General features: G+C 40.8%; 1 protein-coding gene across 1 annotated transcript in view; it reads right to left on the reverse strand.

The window, feature by feature from the left end:
* The window catches only part of LOC139312575 (heparan sulfate glucosamine 3-O-sulfotransferase 3B1-like), a 45,669-nt gene extending 29,271 nt beyond the window's left edge, over positions 1-16,398 (reverse strand). The window contains exon 1 of the mRNA XM_070937477.1: positions 15,836-16,398. Coding sequence (XP_070793578.1) covers positions 15,836-16,398 — 563 coding nt within the window. The remainder of the gene's footprint in view (positions 1-15,835) is intronic.
* Positions 16,399-17,387: the final 989 nt, after the last annotated feature.

Consider the following 17,387-nt stretch of genomic DNA (forward strand, 5'->3'; position numbering starts at 1 on the left):
ACATAGTATGTGCCTATCTGACTGGAGTCACGTGTTAATGATGTTATAATCTTTCATTACAGTTCTTCCATTAACTGAGGTACTTTGCCTAATTCATGCCAATTTGTCACTTGTATGGCTTTACCAAGATCAGAATCCCAAGCTTCCTTTAAATCAAGGGGTGGATCTCCTATTTCTAATTGCAATAAGATATTATACTTTTTTAGATTCTTCCGTTTGGTTATTCTAAGTAGTAAAATATTAAATCCTTAAATTTGCTGCAGGTCCATGTTTTTATAGCTGAAACATTTCTATCGCCCAAAAGAGATTTGAGTTACCGTATTTTCCGGCGTATAAGACGACTGGGCGTATAAGACGACCCCCAACTTTTCCTGTTAAAATATAGGGTTTGGGCTATACTCGCCATATAAGACTGCCCCTCTTCCAATGCACACCAAATAAAAATTAAAAAACATCAACTGGCTCACCTACAATGTAAAAGCAGCTGTGCTAGACCCAAAATGGCCCCTGCAACAAGCAGGAACCTCACACAGCCACAAAAAGCCCCCCAAAAAAACTTTCACACTCTAAACACACACAACACAACACAACTGGCTCACCCACAATGTAAAAGCAGCTGTGTTAGACCCAAAATGGCCCCTGCAACAAGCAGGAACCTCACACAGCCACAAAAAGTCCAAAAAACCAACTTTCACACTTTACACACACAAAATTCCACATACAGCTTTGTGAGATTTTGTGTGTTTGTGTAGTTGGAGTGAAACACTACAGAAACACACTAAATCTCAGAAAGCTGCACAAATATTGTTTTATTTTATTTTATTTTTATTTTTATATGAAAGCTAAATTTAAAACTTCCTAAACTTTAAATGGCTAGGTCTAAAAAAGAACAACTAAAAAAACCCCCAATTAACTATTTTTTTTTAAAGATCCCAAAGGGGGAAAAAACTTACCCAATAGAACAGGGGTCTCCAACCTTGGCAACTTTAAGACTTGTAGACTTCAACTCCCAGAATTCCTCAGCCAGCTTTGCTTTGCTGGCTGAGGAATTCTGGGAGTTGAAGTCCACAACTAACTCCTTGCTTGATTGCAGGCAGGGAGTTGCTTGCTTGCCTGAATAGATTCAGGCAAGCAAAGCAAGGCAAGCGTTGGGACTAGCAGCTGAGGTAAGCAAGCTGGAGGGGAAAAACTTTTTCCCTTTTACATGGCTCTGGCCATCCCAGCTGAGTTGCAGGGAACTCAGCTGGGATGGGATCGACCGTCAGAACTGGGACCGTCAGAGCCATGGTTCTGGCGATCCCAGCTGAGTTGCAGGGAACTCAGCTGGGATCGTCAGAGCTGGGATCCTCAGAGTAAAAGGTAAAAAACTTTTTTCCTTTTACGTGGTTTCTGGCGATCCCAGCTGAGTTGCAGGGAACTCAGCTGGGATCGTCAGAGCTGGGATCCTCAGAGTAAAAGGGAAAAAACTTTTTTCCTTTTACGCGGTTTCTGGCGATCCCAGCTGAGTTGCAGGGAACTCAGCTGGGATCGTCAGAGCTGGGATGGTCAGAGTAAAAGGGAAAAAACTTTTTTCCTTTTACGTGGTTTCTGGCGATCCCAGCTGAGCTGCAGGGAACTCAGCTGGGATCGTCAGAGCTGGGATCGTCAGAGTAAAAGGGAAAAAACTTTTTTCCTTTTACGTGGTTTCTGGCGATCCCAGCTGAGTTGCAGGGAACTCAGCTGGGATTGTCAGAGCTGGGATCGTCAGAGCTGGGATCGCCAGAGCCATTTAAGGCTCGTCAGAGCCTTTCGGGCTGGTCTGCCTGGTTACAGGAGAACGACACCCGGCGTATAAGACGACCCCCGACTTTTGAGAAGATTTTCATGTGTTAAAAAGTCGTCTTATACGCCGGAAAATACGGTAATATTGGGCAACTTATTGCCTACTTATTGCTCTATCTGATCTTTATAGAGAAGTTCCCTATTACTGTAACAATCTTGTAGTTTATAAAGATGTTATGTCACCATGCTAACCCTGATCTATATATGTTATTTAAAACGTTAAAGGAGAAGTCTGCTTTATTAAAGCTATCTATATACTTTTCCAAACTTGAAGCATCATTTTAGTGAAAATATTTTTAATAATTTTTACCAGACAAATATTTTGGGTGGAAGAACCATTGATTTATAAAATTATTTGGTTGTAATATAACTTCAATTTGGATCCATGGATTCGAAGAGTCTTCCATAATAAATCACAGGCCCTAACTGTGCTTTTTGATAATACATTATCAAATTGAGTATGCTCCCGCTCTCCCAGTTTCTGAGGTTTATATGAAATCCTTCTATTTATTCTTCTTTTTTTTTCTTCTTCTTCTTCTTCTTCTTCTTTTTGGCATGAAAGCAAAAGCTGTTCTGTCCTGTTCTGGAATGGAATTTTCACTGGAGGCATTGAAATAAATAATTAAGCCTTGCGTGAATTTTCATTTCTACCACTGCAATTCGCCCTATTGAAATGTTCTGAAGCCCAGTTTGTCATTTCCCTATTTAATTTCTTTCATGTTGGTTTTTAATTATTAATAAAAAATAATTAATGTTTTAGTAATAGTGATGCCTAAATACGTTAAAGATTTATACACTGTTGATATTTCTAAATCTATAGAAATTTCTTTTTGAAGCTAGGGGGTGTGTGAAAAATATCAAATGTGATTTGTGAAAATTAACTGATAATCCTGATGTCTCTGGAAATTCCTCTAACTCCTTCTTAATACAGTTAGCTAAGTGGGAAGCATTTGAGAGTCAGAACCATATCCTCTGCAGATAAATTTAAATGCTATGTCTTGTTACCCAATTTTATCCCATAATCTCAAATGTTAGATCCAAGGGATGTTACTAATACTTCTACAGCAGAAGTTGAATAATAAAGCTGATAAGGCATACGTACAAGATGTTTTATAGGTGGCATCTCCCCCCTGCACGGTTGGCAAGGATGTTTCCCAATACTAATCAGAACTGTTGGAAGTGTAAAATACAGAAGGGGACCTACTACCACATGTGGTGGTCATGCCCCAAAGTCAAAAAATTTTGGAAAACAATTCAAAGTCAGCTGGAAGAAATTACCGCCCAAAAAGTACCCCTCAGACCAGAAACTTATCTATTAGGTATACTGACAAAGGACTATAAAAAAGAGACACAATATTTGATAATACATATCCTAACTGCAGCTAGAATTGTCTTCGCACAAATGTGGAAATTGGAAAACACGCCACCAGAAGAAAAAATAATACAAAAAATTATGGAATGTGCAGAAATGGACAAATTGACCAAAGAAATACAAGGAAAAGAAGATACAGACCTTTACTTAACTTGGCAAGAATGGTACAAATGGTTAGATAAAAAAGACACGAAATAAGAGATTACCACCCAATACTACAAAAATAAGTAAATAACAGGAAATATCGTTATATAAACATTGATACAAGATGAAAGATAATATATATAGATATATTGATATATAATTACCGAAGTAGCTCTACTTTCAAAGTTCAAGTCATGCGACTTGATTTCATTGTATAGTTAGTTTATGTCTAGTTTGTTTTAATGTTTATGTCTATATGTGTATGTTTGTTTACAATAAAAAATTTAAAAAAAAAAAAAAGAATAATAAAGCTGATAAGGGATAACCCTGCTTGATATTTCTTAAAGTCTGAATCATAACTGTTAAATCTTATCTGGGCTTTAGCCAGTCCATAAATACGTTCAATCATCTTACAAAAGCTGGACCAATTTAAATCTGTTTAATATTTGTTTTAAGATCTGAAATTTCAGGGAATCAAAGTCTTCAAATATATATAAAATACATATGGCTGGTGAAAGTTTATCAATTTTGTGTAATATTTAATAACTGATAATTACTTTTGAATATTGATAATTTTTTGTTAGTGATGTATTATTTGAAGAATATATTTGTTGAAAAAAATAGTTGAACTCTTTACTTATATATTTTGTTTTAATGACCATCTGGCCATTGGCAATTTTAACTGCACAACATATTTTACCCATACATTGCACCAGAGGCACAAAAGTATTTTTCTAACATTTTGTCCACTAGAAGTTAAATGGAAAGTTAGTAACTAATACAGCTAAAGTAAGCCTTCCAAACATGGCCCTGAAAATCTGTTTTTAGACTGCATCTCTAGTTTTAGTTTTAAACCCCGGAGAATTGATTAACTTAAAAGGGACCAAAGTTTTTAGACAGTTCCACAATGCAGCATATATTTCTGAGGATGAAAAATAATTTCACTTTTTAGAGGCCTTGTTCGGATAGAAGTTCCATACAATGAGCGTACCCCAAAGCCAGATAAAACATCAGGAATGCTAGAAATAGAACAAGGTATTGATTCTCCCTCAAACATTATACCACTGGGCACTGAGCATAGAATCCTTGCATACAATACCACTAGAGCTTTCAATCACTTTGGACACCATACAGTGACAGCAGGTAGCAGTGGATATCTTTGGTTGCTTTCCAATCCTGTAATTAGACTATAGGAGTAAGTGAGGTCTAGTATTTGTTGTGCTTTAAGGCCATATGTTTAACTACCCAGAGAGCTCTGGCCTATTTATTATCTTCTTAACTCATTGATCACCACTCGTCTTGACAGAAGGGCAAAGACTTGGGAGGAATAGTGTCTGTCATCTTTCAGCACTAAGGAGCTGATGGTGGCTTAGCAGCTCTCTGCCCTACTCTGTCTTTTTACCCATCTAAGAAGCTGTGTGACAACGTAAACACCATATGTAGTTTCCTGGGTTAATAAGGTGCATCCATTTCAGATGCAGGTAATATTTTCAGTTCAATTAGCAACCCACACTTGGAGATACACCATTAGTTTGACCTATCAAGTATTGAGTTTTCATAGGACTTATTAACAATTGCATCATGCAGAAAAGTTTATATACTATGCTATAATCTGTTACAAGAAAATGCATCCAATACTATGGGTTATTCAGTGGTGGATGGTTTGCTCAACTTCAGGATACAATGAGTTTTATAAAATTAGAACTATGGATGCAAGATATAGGAAACTTCAGGATCCACACAGAAGTATACTGTTGATTGTTTTATCAGGACAGGATCTGAACTTGTCTCTATTAGAGTAAAAAAAAAAACACAATTTTAGCATTGTTCATTTCTGAGTAAGTCAAGAAAGGAGATTTGTGTACCCCTAAGAATTAGGCAGCTAAGAAGGTTGTGCCAGAGATCAGCATTATACAGGAAGTTGAAGAGATACAGTACAAAGATACCTGCAAACAATCTTATGATCCTTCCTTCCTGTCTTAATTTCAAGACTGTGCCATTTTATTGCTTAGCATGAAGTTCTACCCTAACTTAAGAACCACATATTCTGGATTCACCAAACTTGCCCAGTCCAAATACACATTTGATTTTGGTTGATGAGGGATTTCAACTGGACAGCTGAGACTATGAAATATGATCAGGGAAGACAAAGCCATTCCCATCAGTGACCTGCTGGGAAGAACACAGCAGTTGCACCATATCAAAAGGCATGCATGAAACTGTAGTACACTTATCAGCAATAGTAATCATTCTTGTCATCTATTAAAACAATTTATTTATTTTTTAAATAACAATCCCATAAAAGCACAAGGGCCTTGCTGATGGATCACAAGAGCTCATTCTTTCTTTGGGATCATGTTCTTTGTAACTATCATGCTGCAACACAAACTTATTTTGTTGTCGGATCTGCTGGAAAACATATTAAGCCTTGTATTGCAGGTTAAACTAGAAACAGAGACCCATCTGGACTCATATTGGGCTCTTGTTTCCAAGGAATTTCAACTATTCAAGATGCTGAAGATACAGTCTGAAATAGAAATGAAGTGCCTTAAAGTTGAAATAGCATGAAATCAGTCCTAGACTCATACTCTTGGTTTATTTCTAGACATCATGTTAGGCAAAGTATGATGCATTACTACAGGATTAATGCTTATTTTAATATTGAAGTATTCAATCCAGTACCTCCCAGGTCTTGTGGACTATAGAGATACCATAATAAGCAGACATGCTCAGTGATTATAGCAGTGGTGAAATCCAATTTTTTTTTTACTACTGGTTCTGTGGGTGTGGCTTGGTGGGCTTGGTGGGTGTGGCAGGGGAAGGATACTGTAAAATCTCCATTCCCTCTCCTCCTGGGGGAAGGATATTGCAAAATCTCCATTCCCACCCCACTCTGGGGCCAACCAGAGGTGGTATTTGCTGGTTCTCTGAATTAGTCAAAATTTCCACTACCAGTTCTTCAGAACCTGTCAGAACTTGCTGGATTTCACCCCTGGATTATAGCCTATGTGAGCAGCACCCTATCCTAATTTATATTACTGAAAACTTGCACATGCATCAGAGAGGATCCGGTTTCCTAGATATCTCTCCACCCCCAAAGGGAACAACATAGAAAGCCTTTCATAATTGTCAGTTAGAATTTTGTATCCTCCAAAAACAATGTAATGAGACAGCTTGAGGTTCCTAAACTGAACATTAATTCCAGAAAAACATAAATTGCAATAAAGATAAATACCAATTTCAGACTAGTCCACAGAGTTCAAGAATCCATTTTGTGAAGAACCACCTGTCAGCCTTCAGAGCAGCTGTAGCTGCTTACTCATTTGGTCATCTTCCAATATGATAGAGCAGGGGTGCTTTCAAGAGTGTTGCAACTAGCCTGCCTAAATCAAAAAACAGACGATGAGGATAATAATGACCCTATGCAAGGTTACTTGTGCTAGAATTCCCAGAGAAATGGAATGGCTATTGGAACAGTGAAAACAGGAAGCTTCATGCAAACGTTTTTAGCTTATGAGAGAAAAGAAGATGCATCTGCTGTTTATATTCAGAAGCAGAAAAAAAAGGGAGACAGATTTCCCAAACACCAAAGAAAGCTGGTTTTTTTAAAACACTTAGTCTTAAAGAGAAGAAACTGTTTAGTAGAGCCACAGTTTTAACAAATTGAGATGGAGAACAAGGAACAGCTTCCATTGTCTCCAGGTTAAAGAGCCATTTTGGCCATTTATAGTCTGAAGGCAAATAGGATCAGTTTTGTCTCCTTCAAAAAGGCAGCTAAGACTTCCAGAATCCACACTGCATTTATTTGCAAGGAATGTTGTTTTGACATTCTCAAAAAGAAACTGGCTCCATGCTTGCAAAGGCTTCAACCCAGTGGTGAAATCTAAATTTTGTTATTACCGGTTCTATGGGCGTGGCTTGGTGGGCGTGGCAGGGGAAGGATATTGCAAAATCTCCATTCCCACCCTTCACTGGAGCCAGCCAGAGGTGGTATTTGCCAGTTCTCTGAACTACTCAAAATTTCCGCTATTGGTTCTCCGAACTGCTCAAAATTTTCACTACCGGTTCTCCAGAACCTGTCAGAACCTGCTGGATTTCACCCCTGCCATCAACCTCACCTTCCTATGGAAGGCTGCTAGAACCAGTTACTCCTTTTGGAAAACAGGCCCTTGTGATGAAGGGAGGCTTGAGGGCAGACTCTACACAACTCAGCTTGGTTACGGTAACAAACATTCCATCAATATAATTTCAGCACAAATGCATTACAAAGTGTTAGATAGCAATAGCACTTAGACTTATATACCGCTTCACAGTGCCTTAGAGCCCTCTCTGAGTGGTTTATAGAGTCAGCATATTGCCCCCAGCAATCTGGGTCCTCATTTTACCCAACCTCGGAAGGATGGAAGGCTGAGTCAACCTTGAGCCACTCAGAATCAAAGTCCTGGAGTGAACAGTGAGCTATGAAATTCCATATTAGCTATTCCATTGCAAAGCAATGAACAGACAAGTTCAACTATAGGTAGTCCTCCACTTATGTCTAGTCTGCTATGAATTTAGCAACCATTTGAAGTTACAATGACATCCCCTCAAAAAAAAAAAAAGATATTTATGACCTGGTTCTGATGGCTACTGCCCCCAATCATGTGACATTTTGGGCGCTTGGATGTATTTGCAGCATCCCATGGACATGTAACTGCAAGGATGTTTTTTACCCAAAACCAAAACATTTACTTTTAATTTCCAGCAAAAAGACCCCATGGTAAACAATGCATTGGTTTAACAACCACAGTACTCACTTAATGACCACCATATTCACTTAACCACTCTAACAAAAAAAGTTGATCATGTGATGACCTGCTTTACGACCAGGCTCAAATATAGTCATATGTCAAGGACTACCTATATGGGTCCCTAAGTAAGTTTTCAACTATTACATAGCTATCCTTATCACCTTCATCAATGGCAGCCAATTTCGCAGGTTGCAGGATTAGTTTTGCTTCAAAGTAAACCCGGGGCTCCTCAGAAATCAGATTAGTCCTCCATTAAACCTTCATTAGGCTTAATGTACCTATTTAAAAAAAAATAGGGGATGGGATTAAAAAAACTGCCTTTGCCCCCCCCCACTGCCCCTTCCCCAAGCTTGCTGGTATATATAAAGAACTGAGAAGATAGCCTTGGAGAAGGAATAGAGAGACTGTAAGAGAAACAGTTGGAGAAGAAGAAAAATGCCACAGAAAAACTCAGATTCCTGTGCCTGCCCACACAACTCCCTAAATTATAGGAGGGAGTGAAGGGAAGACACAGGTAGACTTGCAAGGTTCTGTTATTATAAGCAATCTTAATACAATACAGTTCTAGCCTTCCTCTACAATCTGTTGCATGGTCTGAGTTATCCCGAAGGGTTAATTAACATCTACAGCCATTAAAAAAAAGCTGTTTAAAAAAATATTGCTCCCAACCACCAAATTAACTATGCCTTGATAACAGAGTAATGTACTAGAAGTCAAAAAGAAAGCTTTTGCACATTAAAGAAAGCAATTCTGAAAGGTTTAGGCAATTGCTGCATCGTTAAAGCTCGACTATATGAAAGTGTATTTTCACGCATTTAGGGGTTTGCATACTTATTTTTTCTCCTTTACTGTCTACCTTTAAAAAAAAAATATTATGGAAAATGAAATGAAAACGTTTTTTTTTTCTGTTCCATTTCTCTAGAAATTTTGTTGGTTTTTTTTAAAAAAACTATGCTTACAAATAAAGTAAGGTGCACCCATTTAGCAGTTCATTATGTTGTTTAAGGACTATTACAAAGAGAAGATCTAGTCTAATGCATCAAGTTCTATAATTTCTTCTTTCCATACAGTTATTCAAGGACCAGACTTTAGCTGATATAAATGCTGCTAGACAGAGTTAGAATATTGCTTGTAACGTTGGCATGCAGGTTTTAAACTTCCTAAACAGCCAGAAAGTCTTTCAGTGCCAAATAGTCAAAATGGCTATACATAAATTTTAAAACTCAAATTGCACAGTACTACAGATTCCAGCGGGCATGAGCTGGTTTTAATTAAAGCCCTGAAGCACCGAGTAGACGGTTGAATTAGGTGGCTAGATCCTCCTATCACTGCTTAGTTTGGCATACTCCCATAGTGGGTACTATCTCTTGAGTAAATATGGCAACGTTTTGTGCCACGTGTCTTCAATCCTAAACCTATCCATTTCTACCCAATGGAACTTACTTCCCAGTCATACAAATTTAAATTTTTTGGGATTGGGCTGCAAGAATTTCAGGCAAGTTGCTTTGAAACTATATTATGCAGATGTCTTGCGTGCTGCCCATATAAACTGCACTGAACTGTACTTATTTCAGTAGTATTTCTTTTTACTTTTTTTTCCCTGTGATCTTTTAATAGCTCTTCCTTGGAGTCTGAACCATGCAATTGTATAATTACTAGTTTCACAAACTATTTTTCCTTCCAGGAGGAAAAACTGCTTGCATATTTGCTGAATTAGCCTTAGAATAATAGATTAGATACATTAATTAGAAAGAAGTGTTTTATTTTAATGACTCAAGGGTGGTTGAACTAGAGCAGGCTATGCCAGCCCTAAAGCAAAGAGTGCCCTTAAATATTGACTTATTCCACTTATTGGAGTTAGGGATCCTATCTGCAATTAGTTCCTCCCCTCCCCATTTCTTACCCAGAAGGATTGATCAGCCATTTTACAGTCTAGTTCAAGCAGCTAATTTAATGTAGAACTCTCAAAATGCTTTAACATTGTCTGCCTTAACAAACCATGACAATTCTTTAGATTTCCCTTTCCAAAATGCTATAATGCAAAGTGATAAAACTAGACACAGGCAACACATTCTGCATTCCTTACTTCATTAACATAGAAGACTCTCATTTCTGCAGAATTATTTTAACTCTATTTTCAGCATTTATTTTTCTCAGCAAAGATTAGACTGGTGTTGAAATTTAGATCACCAGATCATTCAAAAACTGTTCACGTTTGAATAGGGCATATACGTCTTTTTCCTAAACTATTTTTTTTAATGTCTCCGTAGAAGCAAATAAAGTATCAAGATAAGTAGAAAACACCAGGTAATGTAAACAGAGGTATTTTCTTAGAGGGTACATCTAGAAACAGTTAACATTGTTAGCAATCCTAAATAAGCCAAACAGACACACCCCTCTCTGGTTTCAATTTTTCCCAGAAGCAGTATTTTCTTCAGGATGGTTTCAGAATTCAAAAGCTGAAGAAAGATAGAAAAAGCAGTGAATATAAATTAAAATTAGAAACACACATATGGCCATTTTCAGCATCTGCTTGTTTCAGGCAACATTCCCTGGAGCAAAACTCTTACTGAATCCAAGATGATCACATCAAAAGAAGCAATGAAAATTATCACACAACTCAAACTTGGCTTTGGTGTAAGATCTGTTCAGAACCACACATTTGGAAAAAGTCCTGATGTTTCATAGAAAACAGAATAACCTCTGCAGTTTCCCTTTCCTAAATAAACAATAGTTATGTGTGTTGATATTACATTTGAACAATCACGCCTAAATGCTAAACATAATTCATTAAAAGACATAAAAGACAAAGTGCTTGCTTTTACTCTAGTAAAAATCACCCATCATTTAGAGTCACCAAATAAATCAATAGTTACTAATAACTTCAAGGGTTCTACCATGATTAACTTGCTAGTACATGAAATATAGCCAACTCTGAAGTTGAATTGGCAGAGCAGAGGAAAACAGCTTTTACTAACTGTGTCAGGTCCTTAATATGGCATTTTAAGGCTGCAAACCTTCACTTTCACTTAGAAATCCCACAGAATGCTGGTAGATTTCTTAAAAATAGACGTGCATGGGGCTTTCATGGTAAAATTATTTCAATTCTTTGATTGTTGATGGGGAAGGAAACTTTATGAAAGCATTACTGACACCAGTAAATTAAACTATTGATTGCCCTTTAAATGTCATCAGCTCTGCTCCTTACATAAGAGTACACACAGAATTGATCTCAACATTTAAATTAAGTGTTTTATGGCCAAAATCATTAATCTGACAATTAACATTATCCGTTTTGGATCACTCTGCATCTATTTAATCTCAAGGCTTCCATTTCTAAATCATAGCCTAATTTCACATTTACCCACATATCTAATCAGATGTTAGTACTATTGACCTCAACTGAAGGCTACTCTAAATGAAATCTCTGCATAACTGTAAGTTTAACTTATTAAAAATGTCTTGGAACTGAAGAGCTCATTATTATTGTACATAATTGAAACGAAGTGCTTCAGAGTTGTTTCTATTGGTGCTACAGTTCCAAACAGGCGTCAACTTCATGTGTATTTAAGTCTTCAAAAAGCCAATTATATTACAGCTAAAAGAATGTAGTTGTGCTGCTCAGAACCCTAAATTGCCAGATAAGTGGATAAATACTGGATTTAAATATTCTGCATGTTTGTTTTTATTCAGGCCACTTTTTTGTCAGTTTATAACCTCTGTATTTTCCCATTATTATTTTATTTTTCTTCTTAGGAGTACCTATCTCAGTTTGTTTGTATGTTTTTAAATAGTTTTCATGTGCTTACTTAGCTCAAGAAACTGATGTACTTGCACACCCAGCAACTTATTATTTCACCTTAAACAGACTGACCTTGTTTGGAGAAGCATAACATAAGGTAAAGTATTCACTGATACTTTATTAAGAAACTTTTATATTCCTAGTCCATTAAATAAATGTCTACAATGCATTTCAGCACATTACATATTTGCAGGACAACTTTCTTCAAGCACCCAATAATTTAAAGCATATCAAAACCTCTTACGTGCCATTGCTTTCGGAGTATGCAATGCTCTCTTTGAACAAGGTAGCAATAAGAAGAATAGTTGGGAAAAAAAGAGAACATCAAATTTTTGATATATGAAAATGGCAACACTATTCTCTCGGACTGAGAATAGAAATACATAATGAGTAACATAACAGCAGGGGAGAGGAAGTGAGATATACTGTATGCACATGTATTACAATGCCAATGTTAAATTGTACCAATCCAGTCCAGTGGCTTTTTTCAGCTAATTCCATTTTGCTTTATTTTTTCCACCATATTGAATAATAAACCCCATCTTTTCCAGTTCTGCAATCATTAGTCTGCTATCAGATCTCCCTAATCAACACAGTTCATATCTCTTTTTAATCCAAGAAGAGGCGTACACAACAAGGCACCGCTTTTTAAGTAAAACCGTTATGCCTCTCAAATGTAGCGTTCATCTGACTGCAATTTCATGGCCTACGTTGAGTGTTACATACAAATGAACAATGCACATTTCTAGAAAACCTTTGAAACTGGAAGTCAAGGGGGTGTTAATCATTGCTATGAATTTTCTGTTATTTGAAAGCAAGTCATGAGCCATATACAAAACAAACCCGGCCCGTATTTCCCAGCTACAGGTTGGGCATACCACACTTCTCTCATGACATAACCTGAGCAACATAATCTATTCAAATCTAAACTTCTGGTTACAAGGCCATATTAGAATGGGAGCAATGCTCAGGTTTCATTTTAACCCCAATAGTTGTAGAAGACTTAGGTAATGTGCTGAGCAAAAGAGCAAAGGCATGTTTCTTTCCTCTACATTCCCAAACTCCTAAATTACTTGGAAACTTTCCTTAGTTCATCTTGCGGTAATAGCTAACGTTTCTTGTCTTCTTGACAGCTCTGTTCATCAGTTGCAGGCTGAGGAGGATCTTTTAAAAACTGTCTTCCTTTACTTGTCTCTTCCATCTGGGAACTCTGCCTCCTGGACTCCACTAAGGACATTCACACAAGCTCACATAATCACCAAGTACTGTATGACAAAAGAGCTGAGCCAGGAAAGTTGGCAGCAGAACAAATCTATCAGGGAAAAAACGGACCCCCAAATGTCTGAGCAATTTTGTCAAGAAAGCCATAAATCCATCACAAATCCCCTGAAACAAAGAGAACATTTGATGATTTGGTTTTTAATTTAATTTAATTCTTTTTTTTAAGGATTTAGTTTTGTTCCTTCTTAAATTCTCTTGATAGCAGGCTCTATAAAACATTGAAAAACAAACTCTCCCATAAAGAAAGTCTCCTGCAACAATTAGTTAGTGCCATTTGTCATAACTTTTAAAAGCAGTGAGTGCTCCTAGATTTTTTTGAACCAAGCTATTTCCTTTGAGATGTTTTAATCCAAAAATATTTAACATACAAACCAAATGTTGATGAAACATCAGTTCACATCATATGAAACAGAGTAGAAAATTCTCCATTGATTTTTTTTTCTCTCTCCATACGTTTACTGAAATAAGTGCAAAGGGTTGGGAGAGTGTAAATAAGGAAGAATACAAATTAGATCTTAGGGCAGGTCAAGGAATGCAAAATTAAACCACTTTTAATTGAAACATTTAGACTTTATTTAAATCACAGCTACTATATAAAGCCAGCCACCTTCCATAGAATGTGATTTACTTTCTTTTAACTTATATAAATTCCTGCAACCTGTTGTACATACTCTATAGTCCTATGGTTTTTGATGCCCTGCAGTTCACTGTCCACTGTGCTCCACATACTTTCACCCCAAAAGCATATTTGCATCAGAAGATGAGAGGCAAGTTTTTTTCTTAACTTTTTCAGCAAAACTGCCCTGGAATACTTACTGCCTCCAACTTTCTATTTCCTTCTCTCTCACCACCTATCCTATATAATCACCCTTCTCCATTTTCAGTTGGGAATAGTTGAGCTCCTTCCCCTCAACGGAGGACAGGATCACACAACTGAAGAACGATCCCTTCACGAGAGCCGTCGGGATGCTAACTTTTGTTGTCATAAATTTGGCCTTGGTTTAGAAACGAAGTTGAGAAGAGGTGAAAAGGCGAGGAGAAAGGACCACAGATCAACGTGTGCCAGCATGAGAAGGAACCAAAAGGAGCAAAGATTAAAAGGGCCGGGAAGCAGACCAGCTGGAGCCAGAGATTTCTAGGTTGGAAACTGATCCCGATCTCGGCCGTTGCAGCGATTTCCCCGTTCTGTTGGCTTTAAGTCACATTCAGACGAGTAGATAAGTGACATTTCCCTCGCTCCCGATTTAATTGCGTTTCTCCAGAGAAGTTCCTGATTTTAAAACGCGTCTCGGGCGGTAAAAACCCTTTGAGCGGACTTCCTCGAAGTTGGGTTTGGGGCGCGCTTGAAGGGGCCCTCAAGCTTTCTTTTCAGGCCTGGATAACGGAGGACCCGCTGCGTTCCCTTAGCTAAGAGCGCGGAAGCCGAAGCCGAGGACCCAGAGCTGCAGTGCTTCCTTCCGCCCAGCAGAGTTTATACCGCGCACCGGAGGCGTTTGCCTCTTGGCGCCCGCGTCGACCCAAGAAGGCGCTAGAGAGGAACGCCTCGCCGTTTGAACTGGGCTACAGAGGTTGAGAGAGCGGGAGGACCGCCGCTTTGATCTGCCACTCTTTCACTGGCCCGAGAGGTGCAAAAGGCAGAGAATGTGTGTGTGTGTGTGGGGGGGTGCTTCTGCCCCCCACCCTGCGACGGGTCTCTCGAGGAAGGATTCTGGGGAGTGCCGGTGGGCACAGGGGCACTGCGAGTTCCCACATCGAGCGTTACAAGAGGGACCCTTAATTTGCCACCCAGCACCGCAAGCGGGCACATCTTTTGGCGACGCTTCGTTTAAGAAGCGGATCCCAAACGGCGACTTCGGGATTCCGTTAAGAGTTTTTCTTTCTTTCTGGAGCAGATCAGAATACTTCCCCTCTCAAAGCAGAAAGCAGTTGATTTCCTCCCCCTCCTTACCAACCGACGTCAACCTCCTTCGAATATTTTCTTCTCCATCTACATGCATTTAAAACATTATTTTTCTCTCTTTCGCTTTCATTTCTCTCTTTCATTTCTTTCTCTTTCATTTTTTCTCTCTCTTTCTTTCATTCATTCTTTCTTACACACACACTCTCTCTCTCTCTTAAAATAGGGAGAGTAGATTGCAAAAGAGCCGACGTTCAGAGACCTCCTTCGAGACTCCGCGGGGCAACGGGCCTTCAGGGGCTAATTTAAGAGGAAGGCGCGTGGATTGAGCAATTAACGGGCGAAGGGAAGGTCCCTTTTTTGCCCAGAGTAGCCCCTGGCCACTAAAGGCACTCTCGCGATCCAGCTAGTAGCAATTATTTGGGAGGGGCGCGGGGAAGGAAAGGAGAAGACGCTTTCTTAACTCGGACTTTTCAAAGGGAGTTAAAAAAAAAAAAAGAACAGACCGCTCTATGCTATTAAAACAGAAAAGTTAATCGATGTGGAGCGATGGACCACGCAGCGCTTTGGTCCATGCCGCAGCTCCAACTCGACCTCTACGTACGGGAGATCAGGCCGAAAACGGAAGAGATCCCCGTCTTTAGATAGGGTTCCACTCCCCACCGACGGTGCTTAATTAATTTTAGTGAAAGCGAGCTGGGATCTCTATCTCCCCAAGTCCGGCATACCTGTACCAGGTGAGTCCTCGCTCGTAGTTGCGATCAAAAAAGTGAGGCTCGGCGCCCACCGCTCGCACGTCCGGGTGGACCCGCAGGAACTCAAGCAACGCCCGAGTCCCACCCTTCTTCACGCCGATTATCACCGCCTGGGGCAGCCGCTTTGTCCCAGAGCCATTCAGGAAACTGGAAATGAAGCTGGGGGAATCCGGAGCCACTCCGTTGTTGCTGCTGCTGCTGCCGCCGCCACCCAACTCTTCGTCGTCTTCGTCTTCGTCGTTCTCCGGATCGACTCTCAGCTGGATCTTGGCCGTCCGGGCTTGGGGCAGCAGCTGGTTGAGTTCCGGACCGGGCGCTTTCCGAGCAGACGGCGAAGAGCCCAGCAGCATCAGCCCCGGCGCGGCTGAAGCGCACGATCCGGTGACGCAAGAGTAGACCATGCAAAGCCACAAGGCGAGCATGATGAAGAGGAGAAGCAGCAACCACCTCCTTCGCCCCGGCGGGTGCAGCGGCGAAGAGGCCGGGGGGCCGGGGGCATCGGGGAGACGGCCGCCGATCAGGCGCAGCTGGCCCATAGGCAGCAGCCCGCGGGAGGTAACCCCGGGAGCATGATGCGTGGGGTGGGGGGGGCAGCCGGCACGGGTCAGCAGCGCAGCATCGCCTCGCAACCTTCGCAGCCCAGCTCCGAGCCGACGAGTGGCGACAGCACCAAGGCGCCTTTGCCGGCCAGGCTGAAGCTGAGGAGGGCGGAGAACAGGCGCGCCTGACTGGCACCCTTCGGAGCCTATAAGAGCAGCCCGCCTCATGGTAATTAGCCCCCCCTTTTGTTGATCAAAAGCAGCCAATGGTGAGCCGGGTTTCCCCCCGTAGGGCGGGGAGCCGAGGACTGCGGGAGGCGATTAGCCATTCTTATTGGCTAATGAGCCGTTTAAAGAGCCCGGGGAGGCGAAAAGGTTACGGAGCTGCGAGGCTGCGAGTTGAGGCTGCTTCGCCGGTGGAAGCTTTGAGCTGCCGGGCCGGCGCCTTCGCTCTTTTTTTTCCGCCGGTGCGGCAAAGAGGCGAGGATTCTGGCTGAAGTTGACCAGGCTCCGTCAGGCTGGGCTGAAAGCGGTGGCGGCGGCTGCGGAGAGCGAGCCGAGCCGAGTCGAGTCAGCGGGCGGCGGCGGCGACCGCGAGCAAAGCCGCTTCTTTGACTAGATGGCGCCACGTGGGAAAGCACAACTGTGCCGGTGCCAAAACGAACCGTGCAAAGGCGGGGTGGGATGGGAGTGGGAGAAGAAGCTCTTTTTTTTTCCCCGGCAGCTGGGCGGTCAAGCCCTCTTCCGTTGCGAATCCATTGAGGACTGAGCGCTGCGTCAGCATATAGGCGCGTCCTCGACCCCCCTCCCCTCCCGCCCCACGCGCATCGTGACGGTCGGTCCCACAAAACAGTGAAACCTCGGCCTCGGTTGAACCACTTTTGACCGGCAGTTTGCGATCTTCCGTGATCCTGGCCAAAAGGGTCTTCGCTGAGCCCCGTCCGCCCAGAGTAAGGCTTACTCTGCAGCCTTAATAACAAAGGCTT

This window comes from Pituophis catenifer, unplaced genomic scaffold, assembly GCF_029215685.1.
Source record: "Pituophis catenifer annectens isolate HBS135680 unplaced genomic scaffold, rPitCat1.0.hap2 SCAF_2, whole genome shotgun sequence".
NCBI classification, from domain to species: Eukaryota; Metazoa; Chordata; class Lepidosauria; order Squamata; family Colubridae; genus Pituophis; species Pituophis catenifer.